This window comes from Coccidioides immitis, assembly GCF_000149335.2.
Source record: "Coccidioides immitis RS genomic scaffold supercont3.4, whole genome shotgun sequence".
Classification (NCBI taxonomy): Eukaryota; Fungi; Ascomycota; class Eurotiomycetes; order Onygenales; family Onygenaceae; genus Coccidioides; species Coccidioides immitis.
Window position 1 is genome coordinate 1,814,690 of NW_004504311.1, and position 25,666 is coordinate 1,840,355.

Genomic DNA, 25,666 nt, shown 5'->3' on the forward strand with positions numbered 1-25,666 from the left:
TTTTTGCTTCGAAGAGCAAACTACGCTGAGTGTCAGGCAAAATCTCCAGCTAATCACTAATGGTTACAAGATCACGGGTCCCGACGGAATCGTGCGTTAATTGCTCCTTGAGTTAACAAACTAGTTACCACGTCCAGTAGTTACAAAGCTCCGGCTTGCAATGCTCCGCATTCCGTAACTATAGCTAGGATAAAAGCCAAGAGTGTCCCGCTCGGCTTGACTCTTGTATCCTGCACACCGTAGTACCAGCCCGATTATGATGCGCGAACATATGCTAAGTCAGTGGAGTAAGTAAATGTAGCTAAGAAGGGATATGGACACACACGGGTAAAAGAGCAGCTATGAAGAAGCAGGGAAAAATAAAACTCACTTGCATCAATCTGCTGAATCTGTGGTAGCGCCAACCTCACTTTATTTCTATATAATGCCGGGCCTCTCGTCTGCAGTGGGTTACCTTCAAAGTAAACGGTTTTCAACTCCTCCTTATTTCGAAGTTCCCGCTCAACCTCGTCGAAACTGGCCAGTTTATTATTGGAGGCCCATAACTCCTCGATATGGGAGAGATGAGAAATGTTTTCAAGAGTGGATATTTGATTATTCGAAATGTCAAGGACGTGGAGATTATTGAGAGACTCAAGGCCCGAAATGTGCGTAATTGCATTGTGTGAAACATATAGCTCCTCAAGGTTTGTTAGGCCCGACAATCCCGAGAGACTGGTGAGTCGATTAGAAGGGAGAGAGAGGATCTTCAGGTTAGAAAGATGTGAGATATTCTATATGACTAGTTAGTCCGGCTGAGCTGCCCTGTCACGGGAAGGAATCAGTACTTTTATCTCAGTGATCTTGTTTTTCCCAAGCCATAGCTCTTCTAATGATGTTAAGTCATCTAAGTTCTCAATTTCCTAAATGTTGTGGTGAAACCATATATTAGCTGTGAAGCCTCACGCGCTTTTGTCTGGGGTGTTCACCAACCCGTATTCTATTCGCCCCAAGCTCTAAATTTCTCAGCTTGGTCAATCCTTCCAGTCCCTCGATCTTCTGTATCCGGTTTTGCACAAAATATAAATCCGTTAACTGGACTAATTTTGATAGATTCTTAATATGTTTTATGTTATTGAAGCTGAGATCCAAGCTGGTAAGGTTCGTAAGCTGGTCCAATCCTTTGATATGGGAAATCAGGTTATCGTATAGATCAAGGTCCTTTAGAGTTGGGCCGAGATTGTCCGGGAATGACATGCGTGGAATTTGGTTTTGGCGGAGGCATAGTTTCTGAACAGGACGGCGTTAGTAAACGAATCAGTTTTCGGAGAGGGAACAGTTAGGATTGCTAAATACCTCAAGGTGAGTAAACCGCTCTAGTCGGAGAGCCTTTAACGATGTAACTCGAGAATGGACAAGGTCGATATCCTGCTCGCTCGTGCTTTGCAGTCAGAAAGAAGCTCGTGAACTATAATACACCCGGATCCTTGCGGGAAAGTGGAGGAGTCCGTACATCAATGTCGCTGTCTACACCCTCTAGCAAGTCTTCCAGCAACGCAAGTCAGCACTCATAACCCTTTAGCAGCGTGAAGCAAGAATACAGGTGGATACCTTCATCAGCTTCTATCTCCTCCACGGGAAGGGCATCTTCATCTGAATGATCGGGATCTTCGAGCGCCTCCGGATTGGTGAGCACTGCGTGCCGCTCGACGCGTAATTTCCCATCCCACCCTTTACTGTCCTTCATGTTTATCCCGGGTTCTCACGGTTCAATATGGCGTCTAACTTTTCCCGGAATCAGGCAACTGCAAAGGCAGGCAATGAGCCCAGGCGGGGCAAGCGGAGTAGACTTGAGGGCGTCAAAAAGAAATGGCTTCAACAAGGAATTACAGCAGAATAGGTCAACAAACGGCGTGAACTGGATACTTAGTATGCAAAGCGAAGCTTAGTTAAAAAGGCGGCGCTTCATGGCCACGACGAGGACTCCTAATAGGTAGTGCATGCGCGCCGCTGTACTCCGTATAGAGTACGCAAAGTTCCTTTTACTTAGCACAGATGTAAGAGTACAGGTACCCGCTGCATTACAACTTTCCATAATAGGAATAGTGTATAAATATACATTTGAAGTCCGGCCGTTTTCCAGAATCACATCAAAATAGCGAGGGTAATCCGCATATACGTGTGGAGACATGTAACTACCACACTAAGATGCACTCCTAAAATGGGGCAATTTTGTTTGGCGTAATGAAATGGACCTGCAATACATACCTGCTTGTCAAACTTCAATATGTCACCTTTGGTTCAATACCTCCATTATAGAACAGGTACCTCAGCGTATCAATCCTCAGATTTGGGCTATGACAATCTGCCTGAATTATCGCTTACACCACCCCAATTCTCACAAGCTTTTGGGAGGAGTTGTGTAATATTCTCTCATGTCCACAGGCTCTCTAGCTAGGGCATACCTAAACAGAGTAGTAGCAGGCAGTGGCCCTTACAAACAAGAGTAAATGCTTGTATAGCAGATGAGTTTATGACATGTGCATGTGGTAGACAGCAGCAACTGACCTAAATTCATGATGTTGCTTAAAAAAAAAGAAGGGAAAAGAATAAGGCCGCTGGTCTGATCCCCGAAATATTTAGAATGGTGAGTTACAACAGACATACATCCAGAGTCCAAAACAATGATACACAATGAAAAAGAAAATAAATAAATTAATATTAGCTGGGAATGCCAGTTGTATAAAATGCAGATTTGTCACAGACGCTGTTTCGTGAGATGGATATTAGCCCTATCTTTTACACATACATTGGGTATCAGTTTATACCGCAAATGCGTCGCTAAGAATATGGCGATAAATCGAGGAAACGTATCGGACGGAAATCGGGGGCAAAGCTCTGAAGTAAGTAATAAGACAAGGGAAGCAAGGCAACATCTAGTGCATTAATATACGGAATCCAGCTTCCGTGTCTGCGTGTAGAGAGATGTATTTAAAACCATGGTTCTCAGGTGAGAAGAAGTTTAAGGGCTATTGGGAAGGGGGAAGATAAATTTGTAATCACAGAGGTTAAACACAATACATTCAATCAAGTGTCGTAGGGCAAGCAAACAGGGATATATCAGCTAAAACATGGGAAATAGATATATGGGTATGATATCAAATCAAAATAAACTAGGGATATGGGAGTATATCAGCAGTGACAGGATTAAAGTGCATCAAGATAGGTAGGAAATAAAAGGTTATTTTGTCCACTGCGCGAACAGCTGAGAACGAACGCCGACAGGATGCACAAAGGAAATAGTTAGGAAATGAATGCTCGCTAGGAGTGGTTTTGGGGCAATAGCAACAATAAGTCCGGGAATCAAAGCCACCAGGGGGGTATAATCAAAGCTTTGGCGTCTGAATTAATGAGTACAGAAACACTGATGTAAGGATCCTCTGTTCGCAGGGCCAAAATAAAATATTTGCACTCGGTACATGAAACCTGCTTCTCAGAACAGCCGCCACGAGAGGCAATTCTGTTGGTTAATTTTGGAGGCGCAGCCAACAGGCAAAGAAGCTTACAACTTTCACAAATAGCGCATGCACCCAGCAGCGGCCGTTGATACAATACTCAAAAAGGCCCAAATGGTGTCACCGTGGACCATCAGATGAGCTAAAGAGACACATCCAAAACCAGGCTCACGTCTCTAACTTGAGAGCCCGCGAGATCCTCGAGAACCGGGATGAGGTCAAGTAGTTCATTGTCATGGGCGTCAGAAAACCAACTGCTAATAGGGATAGCATGCTGGGGATGGAAAATGTACGAAGTGGGGGAATTGTCGATTATAATCGTGTCTTTGAGATCACGTCCGACTTGAGAAAGATCCTATACAACTGTAAGTGGGATAAAACTATCATGATGAGTCAGGAATATTACCTTGACATAGTTCCCTTGATGATTATAGCAGCTATCTCGAAACAGGCGGTGATGGACAACCTTATGGATATCGAGCTGATCCAATAGCGGGTCGCCATACTAGACGAAATTAGTCTCAAGCTTTACCATGATCACAATTTGATGGATTGAGAGAGCGAACCTTTGATACAGAAGCTGTAAACACGACGACTTCGTATAGCTCGCCTACCCGCTTCATAAATTGGTCGACTCCTGGGCGTTTAATGACATAGATATTATGGTATTGTCCTTCGATTTCCACAGGAATTGTAAAATCCGCTTTATCTAAAATCTGCTTGGAATCAGTAAAACGGCCTTTCCACACCATGAATGGGGCATATATGACCTTGAAGCTGCTATGGACAAGGGTCTCGTCGAGGTCAAGAACAAGGCACTTTCTATTTTTTAAATGCGGCTCTATGGGAGGCAACAAAAACTGCGTTTTCTCGGGTGGAACGGGTGGAACAGGCGGAGCTTGAGTCTCGGGTGTCTGAGGAGCGTGGTCTGACGGCGGGGGCGGAGGCGGTGGAAGCTCGGACTGTGACTCTACCGTTTGAATTGGCGCTGTAGATATTTCTTCTTCAGAAGGTCCATCCGTTCGCGAAGTAATGTATGAGTCAAACTCGCTCTTTTCATCAGGCTTCGGCGACTTTGCTGAAGCCAAGTGTTCTTCGTCAGATGATGGTGCCTTTTGTTCAGCAGTCACTTCTGAGTCCGCTCCAATTCCACTCTGCAACGGTTCAGGTTGACCGGGCGAGACAGACTGGGAAAGGGTAGACGGTGCATCTGGGCTGACGGACAACTTCGATCCTTGAGTGGATTTGTCATGGTCTTGTTTTATCGTTTCGTTCGTCGGTGCCGTAATTTCAGCTTCAGCCTTGGATGGCTGCTGTTCGGTGTTGACCTTGAGCCCTGCTTTCTCATCAAAAGGATGTGGATCTCTTGACTCCGCCATACTCGACTCTCCGGCGCTAGGTTCAGGTTTCTCCACGGTTGTGGCTTGCCTTTCTTGGATTACCTGTGCCTTCGTCGCTTTTTTGGGAGGAAGAGTCGGCCCATCGCTGTCATCGCTGGGGGAACTGCAGCAGTTTAGGAACGCAAATAATTTGGAGTGGCCTCTCGGCTTCCTTTCAGGGCTGCAACTGCCATCCATGTTTGTGGTAGCATGTTTCGATGTGGATGCACCCTCTAGTGGAGGTTGATTGCGACGCGATAGCCGACTGCTAGCCTTGCTACCCTCTCGATTCTTTTTCGCGAGGTTTGTTCGAGAACTCTGAGGCGTAACTTCAGCATCCTCTGGAGCCAAACCCTTCGAGCCAGCGGACACTTCCTTCTGCTGCCTATGGAACGAGAAGCGGGAAGGGATGCGATGTAGCGATCTTTTCTTTTTGGGCCGGTCCACGGCGCTGGTGCTCGATGAAGGATGGGCTGCAGTGCCATCCCCTCGACTGGTTTCTGGGTTCCCGGATGCATCGTTTCCCGATGAAGAGGAACTAGGAACTAGGGATACGAGTACAGGTTAATATTGCAGATACTGAAGAAGAGCAGGACCATTGTTGATGTAACGTACAGGAAGACGGATTCGTCATGGGTGATGTGGGCAGGCTGAGAGTAGAAGAGAGCGACTCTAGAGCCAATGTATGTCAGGATTCAATGACCCGGGATCCTGTCTTGGACGATGACCAAAAGGAACGGCGCGAGAGTTCAACGGCAATCGTTCTGGAGGAGCGAGAGGAGAAGAGTCGGCAGATCGCAGGCGATGATTGGTCGCCTGATTGGTCAATCGGAGGGATGGCCGTGACGACGGGCTGACTTTCGATTGAACGGGGACTGGTCTAACCGCCAACAAGAGGGCGTCAAGCTTTCGGGTAGGACGAGGTCAGAGAGAGGGAGGGCTTCGACGACGTCCTAGGCTTCGAGCACTAAAGAGCGGGAAGCGGAATAGCCACAATTAGCAACGCCTCTCGAATTTGCTTCCAGGAGCCGGCGTTAGGGTTCCATGCGAAGTGGAAGCGTACCGTGGTTGGGCGAAAAGAACATCAATTATTCGAGACCCTTGTGCACTGGAAAGGGGGTTTGTCGTCGAAAACGGGAGTCCGAGCGGCGCTGAATCGAACGCGATGCAACACAAAGGTACGAGACAGTAATTGGCAGAAACGAGCGAAGCGCTATGCTCCCACTTGTAACGTCAGCCGCCCTGGGGCTCGAGAGGCAGTCGAGGATCATGCAGCAGGCGAGAGAAGGATTAGACTCCGTCAGAGTGACTTGACGGCCTGGGGTCAAGAAACTGGAGGTGAGCTCACAGACTCTGGGCCAAGGGGAGAACGACCAGCCTTTTCCCTTCGCTTAGCGGGGAGGCTAAAGTTAGTTGCTTTTTTTAGCGCTGTGTTCACCCAATCCCGTCACTTGGTTGGGTGAAAAGATCTTCAATCACACTGACTTTGTTCAAGTCTGGACACTGCGAGTGTGGCAGGCCGCCTTGTTTATTGGTGGCGGAATTACTGCTTGTCATCGGCTCTGGGAGCATTTCACCTCTCCGCGACCTGGGCCTGGTGGCAGGTTGGTGGATTCATGTTGCTTTCACGGCCGGTTCCACTTTTCATAACTTCCCGCCACCGGCAAGAATTTACATGGCCTAGCCTCCACATCTCGTGCCCGTTCAGCGTTCAGGGACTGCAGCTCCTCTGAACACAATATATATACCATGACTACGTGCTAAAACGGCCTGGAGCTTCGGGCAACTGATTGTTGTATTTTGTATTATTAATAACCACATATGCTGTGATGACCTTGCTTGGTTCTCTCAGCGTCTCAATAACAGTTGGACCCCCTCTGACGCCAATTTACTGCCCAGGCCCGGGTCTTTCATGCTATACGGAGTATGGGGCCTGGTTAGTACCCTAATTTGGGGCTTTTGATGGCGCTGGTTCATTTACTACTTGGGGGAAAATGTTGCAATTGGGCATCGAACCCGAGGTCGCGGGTTTCCAACTTCTCGTGCTAGGAACTATTTACGCCCTTGGAATTTCTACAGAGTACACGTGCTTGGAGTTAGTTGATCCCATGCAATACTTGGATGGGGAACTACGATGCCTGTATAGATATATATAGAGAGAGGTAAGCTGTGGACTCTTCAAGATGAATTTTGAACCTGTTCCACTGGAACTCAGGATGCATCATTCTATCAGTGATTCGCACTAGCAGCCTGCCAGCCTTCATATTGTGCTATGACATTCACAGTTAGATCTGGATAATTCGAACTACGCCCGGGCGGAACCGCCCAACTCGCAGAGTCCGAGAGCGGACTCAGAGACCTCTATGCTTCGCTGCAGCCATCAGTGGCTTGCCGCAGTCTACAGAGATGATGAATATGCATCATCAGGGTGACCCAGGACGACACCTGAGGAAATTGCTCAAAAATGTCAGCTGAAACAGCTCAAACACTCAACCCAAAGGTTCTCGAAGGTTCGCTTTTCTTACAGTTGACTTGTAGTATCAGTCTTGTCAATCTTAATTTTCACTCAAATATCTCTACATGAGTGTACTGTAGTCTGTAGCGTTTCAGGTCTCCAGACAAACTGTTTCAAGAGCATCATTTGATCATTACTCTGGTCTATTGGCAAAGAGCAGCACAACACAAGGCCATTGGCACCAAGCTACAAATTTGAACCAGTAGGCCGCTGATCTTGGGACACTCGCGAGTGTCCTCCATCTCCAGGCCTCGCGGCCGTTTCGAGCCATCGGCGTTGGAATGCGAGCGGGCTATCACATGACTTTCACATGCTGCAGACGGAGGGAGATGACTAAGATCCGCCAGCGGAAGAAATCCCGAGACGTGGGCTGGGGAAGTCTGGAGAGAGGATTGGGGCGGCTTTGCGGCGGCGTCCATCTTGATATCTCTGTTGCTGAATACTCTGCTTCGTTGGATGTGCTGAAATATCCATGCCATTTGGAACTGTCAGATTGCAGGCCTCAACACCCATGGTTCTCCGTCACTCCGATGCAGAAGGCAACATAAGCTGACTGCTGGACTCGATAGTTGCTTTGGGGACTGAAACTAACCACAGCATCGCGTGTCAAAATGGCTGCGCAGTCGACTTTGCGGCAGCCGGAGGATCCGTTGCTCCTCCTCTTTAACCATTATGCGAATCTACTAAAGTCACGGATCCAGAGAAGCTCCCGACGGTCTCGACTGCTTGCAACTACTGCATTGCTTCTTGCGATTGTTGGAAGTGGGTATGGAGGATATAACTGGTGGCGAGAAGGGTCGAAAGAGAGAGCCCAGGGCCGAAGGTTATTGCGGAAGAACTCTGGAATCTTGAGGAAAGATGGAGCGAGGATCATTTACGTGCCGTCCAAGTCGTCCCTTTCGTCATCCGAGAGCTCCAGGGTTACGATACATCCTACCAAGTCGACGACGTTTGATGCCCACCGAAGATTATTTCTAAGCCCGCATCGAACCTCCGGGACATCGCTGATCCCTCCGCCGTCGACGAAACCAGGCTTAAATTTAGCCTTTCTTCACCAGCTGTTCAGCCTCCTTAGCATTATGATCCCGAGATGGAATAGCAAGGAGACAGGGCTTCTTGTTAGTCACGGCGTTTTCTTAATGCTTCGAACATATCTTTCCCTGATCGTTGCACGACTCGATGGAGAAATTGTCAGAGATTTGGTTGCAGGGAAAGGCAGGGCATTCATATGGGGAATTATCAAGTGGTGCGGAATTGGAACTTTCGCTTCGTACACCAACGCGATGATAAAGTTCCTCCAGTCAAAGGTTTCTATTGCGTTCCGTACACGCCTAACTCGGTATATCCATGATCTCTACCTCAACGACAACCTAAACTATTATAAGTTGTCGAATCTAGACGGAGGAGTGGGGCAAGGAGCGGATCAGTTCATCACTCAGGACCTTACGCTCTTCTGCACCGCTGTGTCCTCGTTATATTCGTCCCTTGGGAAGCCATTTGTCGACCTCGTTGTTTTTACCTATCAGCTCTACCGCTCTTTGGGACCAATCGCCTTCGCTGTCATTATCAGCGGCTATTCTGGTACCGCCAGCCTTCTTCGTCGCCTTTCACCCCCGTTCGGAAAGTTAAAGGCGGTGGAAGGTAAAAAGGAAGGAGATTTTCGCAGCTTACATTCAAGAATTTTGGCGAACGCAGAAGAAATTGCATTCTATGGTGGCGCGGATATCGAAAGAGTGTTCTTGTCGAAAAGCTTCAGGGAGCTACAGAAATGGATGGAAGGCATCTATGGGCTCAAAATCCGTTACAATATGTTTGAAGATATCATTTTGAAGTATTCTTGGTCAGCCTTGGGATACCTCATTACATCTCTGCCGATTTTCCTTCCGGCTTGGGGCGGACTGGGTGGAATGTTGGAGATGGCGAGTACAGACACGAGTTCTAACCGAGAACGAGGCCGGATGAAAGAATTCATTACCAATAAGAGGTTAATGTTGTCTCTCGCTGACGCTGGTGGACGAATGATGTACAGTATCAAGGACCTTGCGGAATTGGCAGGGTACACGTCACGAGTTTATACCCTGATTTCTACTTTGCATCGCGTTCATGCCAACGCGTACTATCGAGGCCGCGATATCCAACCGGAGTTATACTCACTATCCGATGTTCAGGGGACGATCCACAGTGGCTTTGACGGAGTTCGTCTTGAGCATGTACCGATTGTCGCACCTGGGCTGTTCCCTCAAGGAGGTGACGAGCTCATTGAATCACTTTCATTCATAGTCCATTCCGGCGAGCATTTGTTGGTCTCCGGACCGAACGGTGTTGGCAAGTCTGCAATTGCACGAATTGTTGCTGGTCTATGGCCCGTATATCGCGGCCTGGTGAGCCGTCCTCGAAACTTTGGCACTGATGGAATTATGTTCCTCCCGCAGCGACCTTACCTTAGCGTTGGCACACTAAGAGACCAAGTTATTTACCCACACCGTGAGATGGACATGAGAGAAAACAGGCGCACAGATGCCGAGCTTTTGCAGGTTCTTGAGGCCGTGCATTTGGGATACCTCCCTGAACGTGAAGGAGGCTGGGACTGCCGGAAAGAATGGAAGGACGTCCTTAGTGGCGGTGAGAAGCAGCGGATGGCCTTTGCGCGACTCTTGTACCACGAGCCGCGTTATGCTTTTATCGATGAAGGCACGTCCGCGGTATCATCAGACGTCGAGGGACTCCTCTATGAACGGTCCAAGGAACGAGGTATCACGTTGATCACGATCTCCACCCGCGCATCTCTGAAACGGTATCACACTTTCAATCTTACTCTTGGATTGGGCGTCGATGGAAATGGCTGGGAAATTGATCGTATCGGGACTGAGAAGGAGAAAATGGGCGTGGAGAAGGAGCTACAGGAGCTCAGAAAGCGGTTGAATAATGTGGAGGATTTAAAAAGACGGCGCGAGGAGATCGGGAACGAACTTCAAAAAGTCTGGCTTGATGATGGTAACCAGCTGGCTCCTCCATCGTACGAGGAGGCGATTGCGGTGGAGAGTCCAGATAACAACACAGTTGACTAATTTCTGACAGAGAGTAATTTTTTCTAGGAAGTGGTGGAGTATTCAATAGCATGAGCCGCGCACGATTACGATTGCAGGGTTGGGTTGAAGCATACATTTGAGGCGTCGAATATATTTATTGTTGCCATGTCCCTGATACCTACATTGTATGTAAATGGTGTTTATTTCAACAAACAATCCTATAATTCCCTTGCCTACTACTAAATACCCAGGGTTAACTCTTGTTTTGACTTGCATGCAGCTACTGGTATTCTGGCAAAGGACAACATTATTGAGGGAAGCAGAGTTCTAGGTCACCAATTGACCTATGCATTTATATCTGATCCCTTGCTAAATGTGAATTTTATACTCACAAGTTGTTCGATCTCTGTTTTGGTAATAAAGGCAATGCCAAACAGCCTCCCCAAGAACCAGGAATATGCTCTGTAATACAAGGCAAAAAAAGTGCCTGTATTATGAAGGATACACTAGTAGTCTCTGATTGCACTGGATTGGCACCCAGCTATCAGGTACTTAGCACAGGCAAGGATACTGAACGTGATTAATATCCTGCATGATATCTAAACAATCATTGAATTTTCGGGAAGAAGGTCTACAAGGAGATAGAGAATATCTAACTGTCCTGATGGAGATGCTCCAATCTCAAAAATGGGAAGATGATATTGTTCTTGGGATGGTGTTACTCTGAACACCATTCCTCTGATTTGAGGTCCTTTGATTGGCAGTTGCCTCTTTTCCCATCTGCAGCGCTTATCAGACTCTCTGATTATTTGTGGGCGAGTTCGCAGCAACAAGTTTGCAGAGAGGTATCACAGGTTACACGCAGTCGCCTATATTCGAAGTGACACTTCTGAGAGGCAAAAAAAAGGAGAGAAAATGTCTAAAACAAAAGTATGTTGAGTGGAGAATGAAAATGAAGTGGTGCTCTCTGTACTCTTCTCTGGAGTCTATGAAAGGAAATTTTCAGTGAATAAAGGGGCTCCTTTCTAGTCAAGAAATCATAGAGTAATAGACCATGATTGTGTGAGAGTCAGTATAATGTTGCCGTTTGTACTCCATACCCCGTCTCCTATCATCTCCGACTAACTGGCCGTTGCAACGAGGAAGTCTGTTCTGATGTTTGTGCTGTTTGCAGCCCACCAAGCCAGGCTGCTGGCGCTGTCCGCTGCAAAGATAACTACATAGTTAATTTGTCTGCCGTACCGAGAGAAAAAGCAATGATCAACAACCGGTCCAGAGCCCATTCCGCCTGCGTCGGCGCCTCCCGCACACAATTATCTTCACCCGCCACCTTCTTGCAAATCATTCCTTTCAAATCTCAGCGATCAATCCACCTGCTGAACCGTTCTCCTTCGAATATTACGCATGTAGAACTCTCAGTAGGTGTGGACACCCCACAAGTAGCAACCTTAGGGTCTGCTGACGGCTCAAAGTTGTAAATAACGAGTGTTTGGTTCACGGCCAGATGCCGTTGGCAGATTGCTGAACGGTGACGTAGTTAGCTGGCTTGCATGGCCGCGACCATTGCTAGTTGATTTCGCAACTCGGGGCCCTCGTTGGGTGTCCCAAAGGAGCAGTCATTCATCTAGGCGTGGCTTGAACATTATGCATGCGGCTACTTTCAGAGAGCTCCTACCATAGTTCTGTTATATCATACGATATGATGGGCGACTTCGGTACGGAGTAGTGCGAAGGAACGGGGCGCGACTGGTTTGTTCTCCATGTGGGTTAGTCCAGCATTCCACGTTCTTCAAGACCCCTCTCGCTCGAAAGCCTCGATCCTGGGGACTTTTGGTAAGTAATGTTCGGGAATAGTCTCATACATAGATGGGGTTATCCAATTCATATGTCAGTCAGATAAATCTAAGAGCCACTTGAGGTCGGAAGAGCTTGCATTACACCCGGCTTGGCAACAGGACGGCTCTGTTGCTGTCGCAGTTGCGAACCCTTTGTTTAGCCAAAATGTAGACGCGGTCAAGGAATAAATGAAGAGTTATGAGAGTGGCACAAAAAAAAGCAAAGTGTGCATCGCGGGAACGCAAACCCTGCTGCGAGCCGAGCGAATCCGAGTTTCTAAATGGGTTATGCCCTTGTTGATTTGATGTCAGGATCCCTGACACAAGTCTACATTTGCTTGATGTAGTTTAGTGGGCCTACGAGGATGTATCCATATTTAACATAAGCTCATGTCCTCTTCATAGAGCCTCTGGGATGAAAAGAATAGGATACCTCCGGTGGAATTGTCCTTACAAATTCTTCCCATGATGTTGGCCGTACTCGCAGACGCGGTCGGTAGCCCAGTCACTGTGTATTTCGCAATTGCTCTGGGATTGCCCTTCCTGGTAACATGGCTCGTGAGCAACTTCAACGCCCGGTGGCCTCGCAAAGGCGAGCCGCCAATGGTCCCACATTGGATTCCTTGGTTGGGCCATGCGTATTCCTTTTTGTTCGACATTAACGGCTTTGGAGCTCGAATCAAGTATGTTTTCGGTTTCCCTCTGCTAATATCGCACTGACATTCCCCAGGAAAAGATTTCCAAAAGAAGGTGCCGCGACGTCCGTGGTTGGCGGCAGACATTATTATACGATTTTGGATCCGAAATTGGCAAGCCAAATCTATCGCCGGCCAAAAGTTTTCCCAATGGAGGCATTCATAATAGCATCCCACGCGGCCTTTGGAACACCAGAAGCCGACCTGAATGTATTGAAAATGGGAATTCCTGGCTTCGAGCACGAGTCCGGTTACAAAGATGATGGCCGACGGGTCTGGCAGACGATGAGTAAAATGCTCCAGCAGCATTTGAGTATGGAGGGCTCAATCAATATGGCAACCACATTTTTACGAAAATTGACAGAAAATCTGGAGAAGGAATTCCCCAAGAACACGAGCTCCACAGATTGGATTAGCATAGATCTTCGCAGCTTCATTTTGAAACAATATGTGATGGCTTCCGTTGCGTCTCTTTATGGAAGCCATCTCGTGGATTCTTGGCCAACTATCTGTGAAGACTTTTGGGCGTATGACGAGTACACAAGGATCCATCTTGCACAAGTGCCAGAAATTCTTGCACCCAAAGCATACGGGTCTCGCCGGAAAATACTGAATATTCTTCTCCAGTGGGAAAAGGATGCCCGCCAACGCAAAGATCTGGAGAAGATGCTCGCGGAGGATGTTGAATGGGATGAATACTGGGGCGCACGACTCATACACCACAGAGTAAAGTTTGCCACGGAAAATGGCATGTCTTCAGTGGCACGTGCTTCCATGGCGCTAAGTTTGATATGGGGGTGAGTGTCATTCGAGAACCACTTGAATACTGTTCTCCGGCTAAGATGTTAATCAGTCAAAATGCAAACGCCATCCCTATTGGCTTATGGACGATGATCCATTCCCTTGTTAACCCCGGTGTTCAGCAGCGGGTTTCCGAAGCGATCGAATCATGTCGTAAACCAGATGGGGGGTTCGATATGCACCAAGTGGTAACGCACAAATATTTGAAGTCGGTGTTTCTCGAGTCTCTCCGGTATGGTGTGGCAGCGCCAATGGTCCGCGTAGTCCTTGAGACCACCCAAGTGGGTCAGTACACCTTCCATAAAGGCAATGTTATCCATATCGCTTCGAGGATATTGCACATGGATGATGATGTATGGTCACGCGGAGCCGCAGTAGGCGCGTCGGGATTTTGGGGCGAAAGATTTCTGGACGTGGAACGTGACGCAAATGGGAACATCGAAGAAAAGACAAACGCTGAAGCTGCGGTTTCCAAAGCAGCTGCAGATCCCATATCGTTGCCAGTTGGGACACGGTCAAAAGAGATCAAGGATCGCATGCTAGCATTCCGCGCGTTTGGCGGAGGAAACCATCTTTGCCCTGGGCGATTCTTCGCTCTGTACGAGATCGTTGCTGGGATGTCTACGCTGCTGACCATGTTTGACATCGAAGTTGACCAAGAGGCCTTGCGCACGAATGGCATGCCTGTTGTAGATCAGCGAGGAATCGGTGGATTATTGCCAGACAGGAAGTTCATGGTCAGAATGAGGAGAAAATGAGGGAACTGAATCCAACATCTTGAGTTCTCGTTTCAACAATTCAGGTGGAAGTGATATTAGTTTCTAAGTTTTGTCCCTCCACACATATTTCCAGTCAAGATTTGTACATTCCTCTTATGCTATATAAATTCAATGTGATCCGCAACTATTCATGCTTCAAAATCAAGGTGAATAGAATTTGATCAACCGATGAGGTCTCTGCACTTCGCACAAGGTTAACTAGTTAGGGCAACTTAGTGGCGTCACGTGCCCTCCTGCTTTACCTGCTGTTGAAACTTTCGTCCCTTGTTGGCTGCTTGACCTGATAACATGTTATTCTGGACCATATTCACTTTAACCTTTCTAGTTTAATTGGAAGACTCTCACTTGGATTTGGCTCCTGGTCTTATCATAAGGGTGATATAGATTGCCTTCTGAGTCTCTGACCTTCAACCCCATCATCCAAGCGCCAGATGGACGACGATATCACACGTTAGTCCAGAAATACGGAGGAGCTCCAACATTCCTGGGCACTATTCAGCTTGAATGTACCAACTGACATAAAAATGCCTCCGGCTCTACCTGAATTTGAGGAGCTCGAAGCAGGGCCTTCGTTCAAGGAAGAGAAATGGGTGATAATACCCGTTGAAGACATATACAGCGATGGAGACGAGCGGCTCTGGCCGACGGACTCCCGCTATGAGGAAGCTGACCCGACAACATACCTGGAAAAGTTAGCTAAATTATGGATGCAACACATAAAAAAGTTCAAGCCAGGTCAGTCCTATACCCTGCCAGAGGATCCTTTTTTGTGGGTTTTGAACAACCCTTTAGCAAACTGGCTTGCATCGATATAGCTGGAATATGCATTAAAAGACCTGCTGGTGTTTGGATTCTTATTTTCCATGTGCTTTTGAGTGACAATGTTGGTTTTGAGTATTCCCCTCTGCCTGCCAATGTATTAGAAGCCAGCTTTTACTAGGCCTCCTAGGAGAGTTTCACATATGGTTTCTACGGCGATGTGATGCCTTCTCGGCGTTCATTCAGGTGCTGATATATATTTTCTTCCTACATTTGGCATTTGTTGTTCATATAAACACTAACATCCTAGGCGCCCGCTAGATGAACACTACGTTCTCAGCCAGCTTCCAAAAGGCTATACACTGTTATCTCGCGAGCGTAGAAGCCACCCGCATATTGTAAGTTTTTTGATATGCTCTATATTGTTGCCCGCTGATGCTGATGACGCTCGGGATAGCGCGACAAGTTTCTTTTTGGCCACCCTTCGGGGGTATACTTCAACTCAGCCAATAAATTTTGGGACCACTTTGTCTATTTGATGAATGGTGGGACTTCTCCATGCAACTGTGACCTTTGCATACTCCAGCGAGAAAAAGGGACAACTATAGATTCAGCCGGGATGCCTCGCCTAATTAGGGGTCGAAGACGTGGTAAAGGAAAACAGCCTGCTGGCGCCACTCGAAAAGCAGCAGCAGTTGGCCCAAGAAGACGCGGTAAGGCTATGTATATTTACTTTTACAATGTCTTATGTTGACAATATCTGTGCTTATAGGCCGTCGGAAGGGGTCAAATTATCTTGCTGAAGATGAAGAAGGACTTCGAGATGTATTCAAAGAGCTCGTCTATAAACTTAAGATCAAACGATCTTTGGACGAACCAGTGGAAGAAACTGATAATATGGATTGGCGAGCGGAGCGCGAACAGCTCGTTGACCATCTAACCCGCATTTCCATGCAACATCGCTTCATCCCTCGAGTTGGAGAGCTAGTGTTGTGGTGCCCAGAACTTAAAGGAGATGTGAAATTTGATTTCAACACGGACACATTCCGTCAAGTCTGCCCAAAAACGCAAAAGTTTCTAGATCCTCCTGAGTGGCGGGCGGGAACCGTGGCCCAAGTGCCTGAAGAACTTGTGTTGTTAGGGGATATCTACTTTGCCTCGGAAAAATCCATGGCTATCAATATGTCTGGGTTCCGAATTGAAACGTTTCCAGATCCGAATAGCCCGGATAAAGCCTATTCAAGCCAGTATAAATACGTTCCCTTAAGCCATACCAGGCCTTTTAATATGTGGGATATTTTCATGCAAAATATTCCATCCGAATATTTTCATCCATCTATTTTTAATGCGCTGACGGTGATGCCATCCTTCAGCTTTTTGGATAGATATCGCTTCGCAGGGACCTGGCCTCATGCCACCATCTACTGCAAAGGTGTCTACATTGGTGCAGAGCTCCTTGTGAAAGGAGATACGGTTCGCATCATGCCCGAAAATTGGTCGTGCGGAGCCCCTTTTGGCGCTGTGACCGACGTTCTTACTATCGAAGAGATAGTCATGGAGCTCTATGATTGCGACGCCGATCTCTCTTCTCCTTTATTAAGTGAGAAGATTGCTCCCCGTGTGAAGGGGAAGGCATACACTATTTCTAAAGACAGGGCGTACCGCGACCTTTCGTCTCCAAATGAGGAGGCAGAACCATTGACAATGGATGAAGTTATGGACGCCTTCGAAACTGTCTCGATGCGCCAGTACGGACCGTGGTACCGCTTACATCCTCCTGACCAAGAAATGGAAGTTTCAATCAACTTGATCATCGGTCGCTGCTTTGAGGCCGACTACATGAGATTGATGCTCGGTAGCACAGATTTGGATCTCGATTTTGAGGGAGTCATCTCAGGGCGTGTGTACGGACGTGATGTGGATGATCGTATCCCCGAGAACAGCGAATGGTTTGCAGGAGACTATCGTCTTGAAACCCTCGCCCTTGAGACGTTTAATGGTATCGAAGTTGGAAAATACGACGACGCTCGGGACTTGAAGATGTGGCGCGCCAATCTTCGGATTATCGACGGTACAGCCACGTCGGCGGATGTTAAGGACGCAAAATTGCCCCAGAGAAAGGGCCGCCGGGTAGTGGAAGACATCATTGGCGGGAAAGCGGATTCATCGAAGTTCAAAAAGATGGGGAAAACGAGTTCGCTGGTCAGTACTGCGTTGGCGCCACCTGATCCATCGACCAATGCTACTTCAAACGACCTCACTTCAGCACACGATACTGCGGTTGATGAAGATGGTTATGAGCAAGACGATGATGTGTCTAGCATTTACCATGATGCAAAAGCAGAGGCGGACGAAAGCGAAGACTCTCTCAATGTGTTGCTGCAAATGGGCACGACTATCGTTCGCGGGGGAACGACGGAATCTGAGGGCGGCGACTACGTACCACCGTCCTCTGGAGAACCAACTACAAAACGGCGGAAGTTCTGAAGCGTACGATCTTTTTCGCCATGAATATGGTGTTGAAATCCTGTTCACTATGACGAACATTCCTCTAGCTGATTTGCTTTTCAAATATCAAATTGGACAGCGTTGCTGCATACATGCATCTATGATGAGCGGGTTAAATGCGTTCTGACCATGGTTTGGTGGCAATTGGCGTCGGCATACTTTGAATTTTCTGGATTTGGCCTTGATCTATCCTGTGGTCTGTTTTGTTTTTCTTCCTAGTGTATTTTTGGCCATTTTCCTTGCATTGCGGATGGTGGTCTTTGAGCCGGCGAATTGAATGCATTTCGCTATAACAGGCAATCTATCTCTCCTAAGCGGCCTACCATGCCCTGGCTGTCACGTAACCAAGAACACTGATAAACATCCTATTGTATCATAGCCACTTTATCTCAAGAAATAACCTTGATCCAATTCATGCAGCTCCCTGAAAACCCCTGGTCAGGTTGCCCTTGATGACACCCTACAGAAAAAATCCATCTGCTTAACGAACCACATATTTCTGGTTGCTAACTCCTTTTCTGGGTTCACCAGCTCAAAATCAAAGTTCCTAACCAACTGGGGAACGAGCTTCGACATTTCGAGTAAGGAAATATTCTTACCCAGGCAGGTACGAGATCCAAGGCCAAACTGTTTAGTAACACATTAGTATAAGCTATTGAACATGAATGGAGGCTTATTTGAAGTAACTTACCGGCAGGAAATAGTGATCCATTTTGGAGAGTTGAGCGGTGTCTGTTGTGAGCCATCTATCTGGTCGAAAAAGGTGAGCGTCTGCACCAAAGACAGACGTATTCATGTGTGCCACCCAGCTATTTATGCCGACAACAGTCTAATAAAATATGATATCAGCAGTTGCGGAATTTCAAAGGAAATTAAGAATACGGATGTCTTACTCCTGCTTCAAAATATCTACCAGTAAGAGTGACTCCACCATCAGGGACGACTCGAGCAAGCGGTAAGCCAGTAGCTGGGTGCATTCTTAGACCCTCCTTTATTACGGCCTGTAAATATGGCATGTTTTGGGTTTCCTTGAAGGTCACTGGGTTTGATAATCTTCCTTCTGCAGTCATGGTATCTATCTCGCTTCGGAGTTTTGCCAAAGCGTCGTAGTTTCGGCAAAGATTGTACATAATCGAGCTTAGGGATATAGAGGTTGTGTCAGAGCCAGCAACTATGTTCGTTAAGCAGCCCATGAGGATATTGTAGTTTGTAAACTTTTCTGGGTCCGCGGAATGTGCTTCTAGGAACTTGGTAAGGAAGTCCGTTGGTCCATTTGAGGGAACGGTGGTGAATCTGGTTTTGCGTTCGGATATGTTGTCGAGAGCAAACCTGACATTATATTCCTCCCCCGTTGCTTTGGAGCCCCGAAAAAAACTTAAGAGACGGAAGAGAGGCGGGTGGATCTTTGGATACACTCCCACCATTGTGCTATATGCCATTTTGTTGTTAATCGACTCCATTATCTCCCCGACATCTTCACCAGCGTCGAGAAAACCAAAGCGCTTTGAGAACTGTATGGAAGAGTTAATCACGGAACAGTACCTCAAAATGTATCTCTAAGGAATAACAGTAACAGGAAAAACAAACCGTGATTTCCCCAATCACATCAAAAGCGAAGCATTGTAGCCAGTGACCGAAGTTGATACCCAACTTCTGATCCGCAAATCCCCTCAACCGCTGATCGAAAATGCCGACACAATCATCCACAAAGCCCTCATAGGACACCAAAGTCGACAGCGAATAAGCAGCAGACACTTTTCGCCTCTCTGCAGCATGCCGCTTCGAATTTCGATCCGTAAAGAGGGTGAATCGACTCGGATCCGGGTGAGCCCATCCCGCATACCAATCTGCTTTCCGAAACTTGCTGCCAGGGCCGTATACTGTCCTCACTGCTTCAGGGTCATCTACACTGTATTCATTCGGGGCTATGCGGACAATTTTTCCTTTTTGATGTTAGTTTTAGTTTTCATTAAGCCCTAGATGCGTACAACACACCATGTCGGCGATGAAGCTCAATGTTGACCTTTTCAAAATGCCCGCGGTGTATTTCACGGAGGTACCAGAAACGCGTGAATCTCGCAAGGAATGGCCCTGGAATTGATCTATTTCTTGAAAATAATGCAGAAGTGATTGATAAAAGAAATCTGAGTGCGATGAAGCAAAGGAATGCCCCTAGGATCATAGAGGATAAACCCAACATTGTCAACAAAAAACTGTGATAGCAATCACAAATCTAGCATGCCAAAACTGTCTTCTTGGTTAGCTAGGCAATAACACCCATGGTGGTAGTGGCATGGATTTTGGAAAACGACGAAGATAGAGGCAACAGAAACAAGAGGTCGAAGATGCCCTATTCGACTTCGGCTCTACTTAAAGCGTTGGTCGTATCACAAGTTTTAAATCGCAAAAAGTAATACTCTCAGCTGCAATGAATACGAGTTCGCGAGTCTAGCCAAAAGGAAACATAACTACTCCAGGGAGTCAGTGATCTGGACTATGAAGGCCGGTGAACGGCACAGGTAACAATTGTCGTATCATGGTCAGACAGCTGCCGACTTCCATTGCCGGGATGGGATATGTCCCGGATACAAAATATGGGGTTGGCAAAGAGACACAGAGTGATCCTTTGGAGAGGAGTTTAGCTTACTAGATTAGGATAGGAAGAAGTGGCTTGTCATCACCTCTCTTTTCTTTCTTTCTTTTTGTTTTCTTTTCCCTTTGTGTAGGTGGGAGAGAGCATCTTTTGCGGAGTTAATCCTCTGTCATTTAGTGCTGATAAACCCACAACCCCATGGCATTTTGGCTAGCAATATATGTGACAACGGATCAAGGCGTTTGTAACCGAAACTGAGCTAGAGCTCTGGGAGTTTGTTTTCTTGCTCCTAACCACTATGTACTCCGTTACTCCCCTTCTTCCCCCTCCCTCCTCAACTGGACTTGCAAGAAACCCACCTGTGCTAAAGTGCAGCCCGTCGATCATCCCAGGACATTCCCACTCTGGCGCTGCTTGGGGGGATCTGTGCGCAGAAATCGACGAGATGCTGGTCGGCATCGTGGGCCCATGGTTTGTCCCTGTGTGCGGGCCAATGAAGGCAGCTTTGGAGCCATTACACACCACCGCTGCTGTCTTAACATACTTAGCAAGTATCTGTACTCCGTAGTTATGGACCACTAATGACAAATTGGTTAATAATCGGCCAAGCTTACCCTCGGCAATTGCTTCACCAAGCCCGAGGAAGTGATTCCGCCAGCGCCGAAGCTGATCGTCCCCGCGCCCTGTGCATTCAACCCCACACAAGTCGCGACGCTCCAGGCACATATCAAATACAGCCTGCAAAACAAAACGAGCAAGCCAGAAAGGGGGGAAAAAAGCCTTTTGGGCCAAATAAGGTTGTGCGAGACAATCGAGTGACTCATAGCTCAACAATACGATCTTCATGATTCCTCTCGACAACTTCTCTCGCGAAATCAGCAAATGTCTTTCCCGTTTCCACCTCTTCACTAAGATTTGGCTGCGTAAAAACAGCCAACGTATTCCGCGCAATTCGTGCTTGACCCGTTGTTTTCGCACCTCTAACAAAATGCGGCACCGCCTTGAACTTGCCCTTGGTTATAAGTTCCAGTGCTTCTCCGGTTTGGAAGGCGAGACAATCTTTCGGTATGTTCACTTTGACAACTTCACCTGTTCTTGAACGGATATACAGTCCTGCGTTTGAGTCTGGAGATGTGCCGAGTTCCGGAAGGGGGAATGTTCTGGAAGGATCTGCACCCGGAGGATTTGCTGCTTCGTCAACGAACATGGCGGATGTAAGACCCGTGAGGCACCCGTGATCAAGATGTGTCGCGCACCAGTCATCTTGATTTTCTTCTTCCTGAGAAGAAGCATGGTCAATCGCTATGTTTTCTGCAGGACTCGGGAAATAGTGTAGTAACCGCGCCTTGGTGGTCGTACTGGTTTTGACAACATGTTCAAGGTAGCCTGGTTTATAGCCGTCGATATTAGCTTGGGCATAGCGATCGCAAGCTCGGGCAACAAGAACTGCGGTATCGATTATGAGTGTACACAGTTCCACCAGGCTTTGGCGAAATGTGGGCAGTCTGTCGGTGGGTGGCCATATATTTGGCGCCGTATATTGTGGGAAATCAGGGTAATCCTCAGCCGGCGTATTTTGTAAATCGGGGTCCTGATAAAATGCACAGTTGACATAGTAAGATCCTTTCAAAGTATCGAAATGCCCTGATCGAAGGGTTTCTTTCCCGCATGACCATCCTACCAAGTACTTTGCCTCGGCGCAAGTGAGTGATTCTATCCGCTTGTTAGGTTGGGCCTTAGAAGAGGGAAATTAGATGGCGAGAAGCTTCACCTAGTTCATCCTCAGGCAATGATGCCAAATACGATGAATTAGATAGAACTTGGGCTCTAAGATCCTTGAACCTCTCAGGGAGATCTTTAACAACGATAATTCCCAGTGACGAAGGACCAAAGGCCTCCGCCAGTGCCTCAAATGAGACAGAACCTGGAATATTTCATCAGCAAGACATCAGCAACAATACGTCCATCCATCCAACCTTCAGTAAGCTCCTGTAGGCTCAACGTAACCGGTTGAGCTTGATGAGTGGAGCTAGCCATGGATTTTCTAGAATTGTGTGCTGAGTTAGGCCAACAATCAAAGGAGGTGGAGAGGTCAGGCTGTTTTACACCAGTACGGAGTATTCAATGAAGGTATTTATGATGGCCATCCGTCAAATTAAGTTAGGTTTTTGCGTGATGGAACAAGGAGCAGGATGACCAGAAAGCTCCCCAGGGGCCAGCGCCCACGAGTCAGTTAGTTACGGCAGAAGACGTCCCGGACGACCTGAATATTGTGAACCACAAGCTTTTTATACCCACATGCTTGGTTACATTCCACATGCCAACCCCGCAATATGTACTTTTTTTTTTCTTTTTTTTTTTTTTTTTGAAACATCAGGTAAATTTGAAACAGAGCATCAAGTTTCCTACCTCACAAGATCAGCTGGTTGTTACATGGTAAAAAGTCTGCCAAATTCAATATGGACATGATATGTAAGCTCATTAATGAGAGCCTGCGCTTGGCAATGCTTCACAAAATCCCCAATTGATAGTGCATGAAATATTGCTATGTATCACTCTCATGATATGGAGGCTTTCTAAGGGACGTTTGTGGGAAGGAGCTAAAAATATATATCGATAACTTGTCAGAAGTTTTCAGAGTTATGGTATGCTCTTTACCGCTGCCTTGTCCTCCGGAGTCATGTCACATTTTCAACTGCCATAGATGCAGGGCAGTTAATTCCCCTCTGGCGTCAGCCTCAGAGATTTTCGCCGACTCCCATACCAGAGAGTAACTACATGGAGTAGTACCATCGAAGCCGCGTTGTGGCATGCCCAATAGCTCACAAGCCCTCCGGAGAGGTTTCAGCGCCAGATCATGCTATCCCAGCCGTGAATCAAAAGGAGCGGTGTTTTCCTTTTAGCCTAATTATTTCTTCCACCAAACATACTAGAACTTTCTCGGAGTTCACACTTCACCTTGCCATCTACACAATGAGCATGCTTCAGGGACAAAGGTCTCCTGGTGGCCAGAAACCCCCTGAAAGCAAACATTGTCTCGATGTCTGCTGGGTTTCTGATTGCAGTTCCTTTGTCCGGATAAACATAAATATCTGCATCGTGAAGTCCATTGCAGGCTGGGCGGAAGCAAGGAAGATAGCAAGCGTTTCTTGGCTTTTATTTTCTTGTCTTCTCTTCTCCTCTTTTCTCCTCCCCTTCTCACAGGGAGGGGTTGCGGGTATGGAACCAATCAAAGCCATGGTTTGCTGGTGCCCTGGTGGGGACTCGGTGGGCAAGCCAGAGGGTAAGTAGACCGTGATCCACGAGCCCTTGAAAAAGTGTTCGAGGATTCTTTCACCTGCGGTGGGTTAGCAACGACACGTCAGTTATGGCTAGCAAGCAAGGGGAAATACTGAGCAAGGTACAGAATTCCACGCCCTGAATCTACGATAGCGTACTCCGTACTTAGTACGATACGAAGTATTTGGCTTCTGAGGAATCCAGACACCCATTGCAAGCGACATAGGAGCAGATCCTCCGTCTGCGAAACACAGGGTCGTTAATATATCTATATACTTGAGCAGAACAGATATATGATCTATTCCCTGACACAACCCAACTTTGCTTCTTGAGCTTTCCCTTCATAAGCAGTGGATATCCCCGAAGCTTCTGTTAACATTTGTGATCCAGCGCGGATTTCTCCTCTAGCGTTTCCCCTTTTGTCCGTTGCTAGGAACACATCAGCTCACTATATAAACAAGCACGTGCTCACCTCACCTTTCACACCCTTTCTTCTCCATGAAGAGATTTGAACAGATGGTTGAAGAGCACCTCAAGCGTCTATATCAAGAGAAAGAACTGGACTCAACGGACATGCACGTTGATATGGATTCTCCAGCTGAACCGTTAACTTCGCTTGAATCTGGTGATCTAAATGATAATCTAGGAACCCCTCATGATCATAATCTTATCCCTTCTGAACATGGGGAGATAGACACAATGACCATGATTTCTGGCATCTCTACTACTGAATCTCTCGAAAGCCCCTTTCTTGAAACTGCGACCCGCTTTAGCCCAACAAATCCTCCTTCGAAACGCAGCCATGAAGAGGAAGGCGAGATTGTAGAAGAGACCTCGAAAAGACCCAAGCAGCCAGAGAAAGTCTCCGAAATCCCATGCACATGCGCCATTTCGGATAATTGCAGACGTGCAGCACAGAACAATGTGAGCGATTGCCGAACCTCGTTGGCGCCTTTCCGTCGAAAGCAGAAGCCAAAATCCAGAAACGCAATGTGAGTTCTGCCCCTAACAGGCTATAACTTTAGATCATCCATAAATGCTGATCCTGCAATAGCTTTCCAATTGCCGTGTCTACAAAGCAGCAAGCCAAGGTTAAGCGGAATCTGGACGAGATGTCTCAAATCCTCTCTCTTTTCAGGAGAGCGCGTACTTCATCTCCAGGCGATCTTTCGCATATATTTACCCAGATGAGGCAGCGTGTTCAGCAACTGCCTTTCTCCGAAGTCCATCCTTCGTCAGAGGCCATCCTAAAATCGCGATTCCTTGATGCAGAATCTGGCTTACCAGCAATTGCCAACAGTCCTTTGATTCCATGGGACATTAAACTTGACGTGGATTTGCTTCGCCTACGCTGGGAGAAGGGCGATATTGAAACTGGCCTTGATCGTGGGTTGATAACCAAGTGTGCAAGGATCGTTAGCCGAAGTTTCGATCCTGCATATAAATACAGAGTTTCACCCTTCTACGCTGGAGAAGGAAACCTTCGCAACGGTCAATGGTTCCCCTGGCAGCTGAGTGCAATTCGAGATGGAGCCCACGGAGAAGTTGAAGCTGGTGTTTCTGGCCGTGAGGGTCTCGGCGCTTTCTCAATCGTTCTTAGTTCCAGCCACAGATATGCGGATAGAGATCAGGGAGAAACAATCTACTACTATGGCACCTATGGAAAGAACGGCAAGATCTCGCATGGCACTAATCTTCTCCTTGATGCCCATCAGAACGGGATCCCAATCCGTGTCCTTCGCAGTTCCAAGCTTCCTGCCATAAACAAATACCGCCCGGCCGAAGGGTTACGCTACGATGGGCTGTACAAGATTGAGAGTGAGGAACTCATGGAGGAAAGCAGCTCGCTCTATCGGTTCAAGCTACAACGTGTCGAAGGCCAGACTCCCATCCGTTACTCGGGTCCGGAAGCGAGACCAACTCCCAAGGAAGTGGAAGAATTTAGAAACCTTCAGAAGTTTGCCTCTGCTTCGAGACCCAAAAAGTCTCCTTAAACGGGG

At 47.3% G+C, this 25,666-nt stretch overlaps 9 protein-coding genes across 9 annotated transcripts; 5 read left to right on the forward strand and 4 right to left on the reverse strand.

The window, feature by feature from the left end:
- Positions 1-79: 79 nt before the first annotated feature.
- Positions 80-1,831, reverse strand: CIMG_04917 (protein phosphatase PP1 regulatory subunit sds22). The gene is made up of 7 exons (XM_001245475.2): positions 1,591-1,831; positions 1,493-1,524; positions 1,336-1,407; positions 973-1,269; positions 828-902; positions 371-773; positions 80-274 (listed from the first exon to the last, which is right to left on the reverse strand). Exons 1-7 carry the CDS (start codon positions 1,724-1,726, stop codon positions 255-257), a joined length of 1,035 nt encoding a protein of 344 aa, XP_001245476.2. The 5' UTR covers positions 1,727-1,831; the 3' UTR covers positions 80-254.
- A 772-nt stretch (positions 1,832-2,603) lies between these two features.
- Positions 2,604-6,398, reverse strand: CIMG_04918 (dullard-like phosphatase domain-containing protein). Its single transcript, XM_001245476.2, has 8 exons — positions 6,359-6,398; positions 6,226-6,276; positions 5,937-6,097; positions 5,489-5,840; positions 4,265-5,418; positions 4,061-4,210; positions 3,901-3,999; positions 2,604-3,849 (listed from the first exon to the last, which is right to left on the reverse strand). The coding sequence occupies exons 4-8, from the start codon at positions 5,505-5,507 to the stop codon at positions 3,637-3,639; spliced, it is 1,635 nt and encodes a 544-aa protein (XP_001245477.1). The 5' UTR covers positions 5,508-5,840; positions 5,937-6,097; positions 6,226-6,276; positions 6,359-6,398; the 3' UTR covers positions 2,604-3,636.
- Positions 6,399-7,806: 1,408 nt separating this feature from the next.
- On the forward strand, positions 7,807-10,686 carry CIMG_04919 (peroxisomal ABC transporter). The gene has a single exon (XM_001245477.2). It carries the CDS (start codon positions 8,000-8,002, stop codon positions 10,454-10,456), a length of 2,457 nt encoding a protein of 818 aa, XP_001245478.1. The 5' UTR covers positions 7,807-7,999; the 3' UTR covers positions 10,457-10,686.
- A 2,001-nt stretch (positions 10,687-12,687) lies between these two features.
- CIMG_04920 (uncharacterized protein) lies at positions 12,688-14,674 on the forward strand. The gene is made up of 3 exons (XM_001245478.2): positions 12,688-12,935; positions 12,983-13,744; positions 13,801-14,674. Exons 1-3 carry the CDS (start codon positions 12,718-12,720, stop codon positions 14,504-14,506), a joined length of 1,686 nt encoding a protein of 561 aa, XP_001245479.1. The 5' UTR covers positions 12,688-12,717; the 3' UTR covers positions 14,507-14,674.
- A 154-nt stretch (positions 14,675-14,828) lies between these two features.
- CIMG_04921 (uncharacterized protein) lies at positions 14,829-18,956 on the forward strand. The gene is made up of 4 exons (XM_001245479.2): positions 14,829-15,262; positions 15,608-15,684; positions 15,744-15,999; positions 16,059-18,956. The coding sequence occupies exons 1-4, from the start codon at positions 15,052-15,054 to the stop codon at positions 17,771-17,773; spliced, it is 2,259 nt and encodes a 752-aa protein (XP_001245480.1). The 5' UTR covers positions 14,829-15,051; the 3' UTR covers positions 17,774-18,956.
- CIMG_04922 (cytochrome P450 oxidoreductase) lies at positions 18,233-19,994 on the reverse strand (the record flags this gene model as incomplete). The annotated part of the gene is made up of 5 exons (XM_001245480.2): positions 18,233-18,421; positions 18,486-18,623; positions 18,688-19,305; positions 19,382-19,737; positions 19,790-19,994. The coding sequence occupies 5 exons, from the start codon at positions 19,992-19,994 to the stop codon at positions 18,233-18,235; spliced, it is 1,506 nt and encodes a 501-aa protein (XP_001245481.2).
- A 577-nt stretch (positions 19,995-20,571) lies between these two features.
- Positions 20,572-22,424, reverse strand: CIMG_04923 (uncharacterized protein; the record flags this gene model as incomplete). Its single annotated transcript, XM_001245481.2, has 4 exons — positions 20,572-20,914; positions 21,002-22,100; positions 22,159-22,311; positions 22,364-22,424. 3 exons carry the CDS (start codon positions 22,422-22,424, stop codon positions 21,208-21,210), a joined length of 1,107 nt encoding a protein of 368 aa, XP_001245482.1. The 3' UTR covers positions 20,572-20,914; positions 21,002-21,207.
- A 414-nt stretch (positions 22,425-22,838) lies between these two features.
- Positions 22,839-23,702, forward strand: CIMG_13404 (uncharacterized protein). Its single transcript, XM_004446065.1, has one exon. It carries the CDS (start codon positions 23,361-23,363, stop codon positions 23,676-23,678), a length of 318 nt encoding a protein of 105 aa, XP_004446122.1. The 5' UTR covers positions 22,839-23,360; the 3' UTR covers positions 23,679-23,702.
- A 462-nt stretch (positions 23,703-24,164) lies between these two features.
- CIMG_04925 (uncharacterized protein) lies at positions 24,165-25,660 on the forward strand (the record flags this gene model as incomplete). The annotated part of the gene is made up of 2 exons (XM_001245483.1): positions 24,165-24,658; positions 24,721-25,660. The coding sequence occupies 2 exons, from the start codon at positions 24,165-24,167 to the stop codon at positions 25,658-25,660; spliced, it is 1,434 nt and encodes a 477-aa protein (XP_001245484.1).
- Between the last annotated feature and the right edge of the window lie 6 nt (positions 25,661-25,666).

Bases quoted from the DNA above. Each gene is read 5' to 3' on its own strand.
- CIMG_04917 (XM_001245475.2), bottom strand. From the start codon at position 1,726: ATGAAGGACAGTAAAGGGTGGGATGGGAAATTACGCGTCGAGCGGCAC. The intron at 1,408-1,492 runs GTACGGACTCCT...ACGAGCGAGCAG, and splicing joins GTGTAGACAGCGACATTGAT to GATATCGACCTTGTCCATTC. The intron at 774-827 runs GTACTGATTCCT...CTAGTCATATAG, and splicing joins ACAAGATCACTGAGATAAAA to AATATCTCACATCTTTCTAA.
- CIMG_04918 (XM_001245476.2), bottom strand. The intron at 4,000-4,060 runs GTTCGCTCTCTC...AATTTCGTCTAG, and splicing joins TTACAGCTTCTGTATCAAAG to TATGGCGACCCGCTATTGGA. The intron at 3,850-3,900 runs GTAATATTCCTG...ACAGTTGTATAG, and splicing joins ATCAAGGGAACTATGTCAAG to GATCTTTCTCAAGTCGGACG.
- CIMG_04919 (XM_001245477.2), top strand. From the start codon at position 8,000: ATGGCTGCGCAGTCGACTTTGCGGCAGCCGGAGGATCCGTTGCTCCTC.
- CIMG_04920 (XM_001245478.2), top strand. From the start codon at position 12,718: ATGATGTTGGCCGTACTCGCAGACGCGGTCGGTAGCCCAGTCACTGTG. The intron at 12,936-12,982 runs GTATGTTTTCGG...GACATTCCCCAG, and splicing joins GGCTTTGGAGCTCGAATCAA to GAAAAGATTTCCAAAAGAAG. The intron at 13,745-13,800 runs GTGAGTGTCATT...GATGTTAATCAG, and splicing joins GCGCTAAGTTTGATATGGGG to TCAAAATGCAAACGCCATCC.
- CIMG_04921 (XM_001245479.2), top strand. From the start codon at position 15,052: ATGCCTCCGGCTCTACCTGAATTTGAGGAGCTCGAAGCAGGGCCTTCG. The intron at 15,685-15,743 runs GTAAGTTTTTTG...CGCTCGGGATAG, and splicing joins GTAGAAGCCACCCGCATATT to CGCGACAAGTTTCTTTTTGG. The intron at 16,000-16,058 runs GTAAGGCTATGT...CTGTGCTTATAG, and splicing joins AGTTGGCCCAAGAAGACGCG to GCCGTCGGAAGGGGTCAAAT.
- CIMG_13404 (XM_004446065.1), top strand. From the start codon at position 23,361: ATGAGCATGCTTCAGGGACAAAGGTCTCCTGGTGGCCAGAAACCCCCT.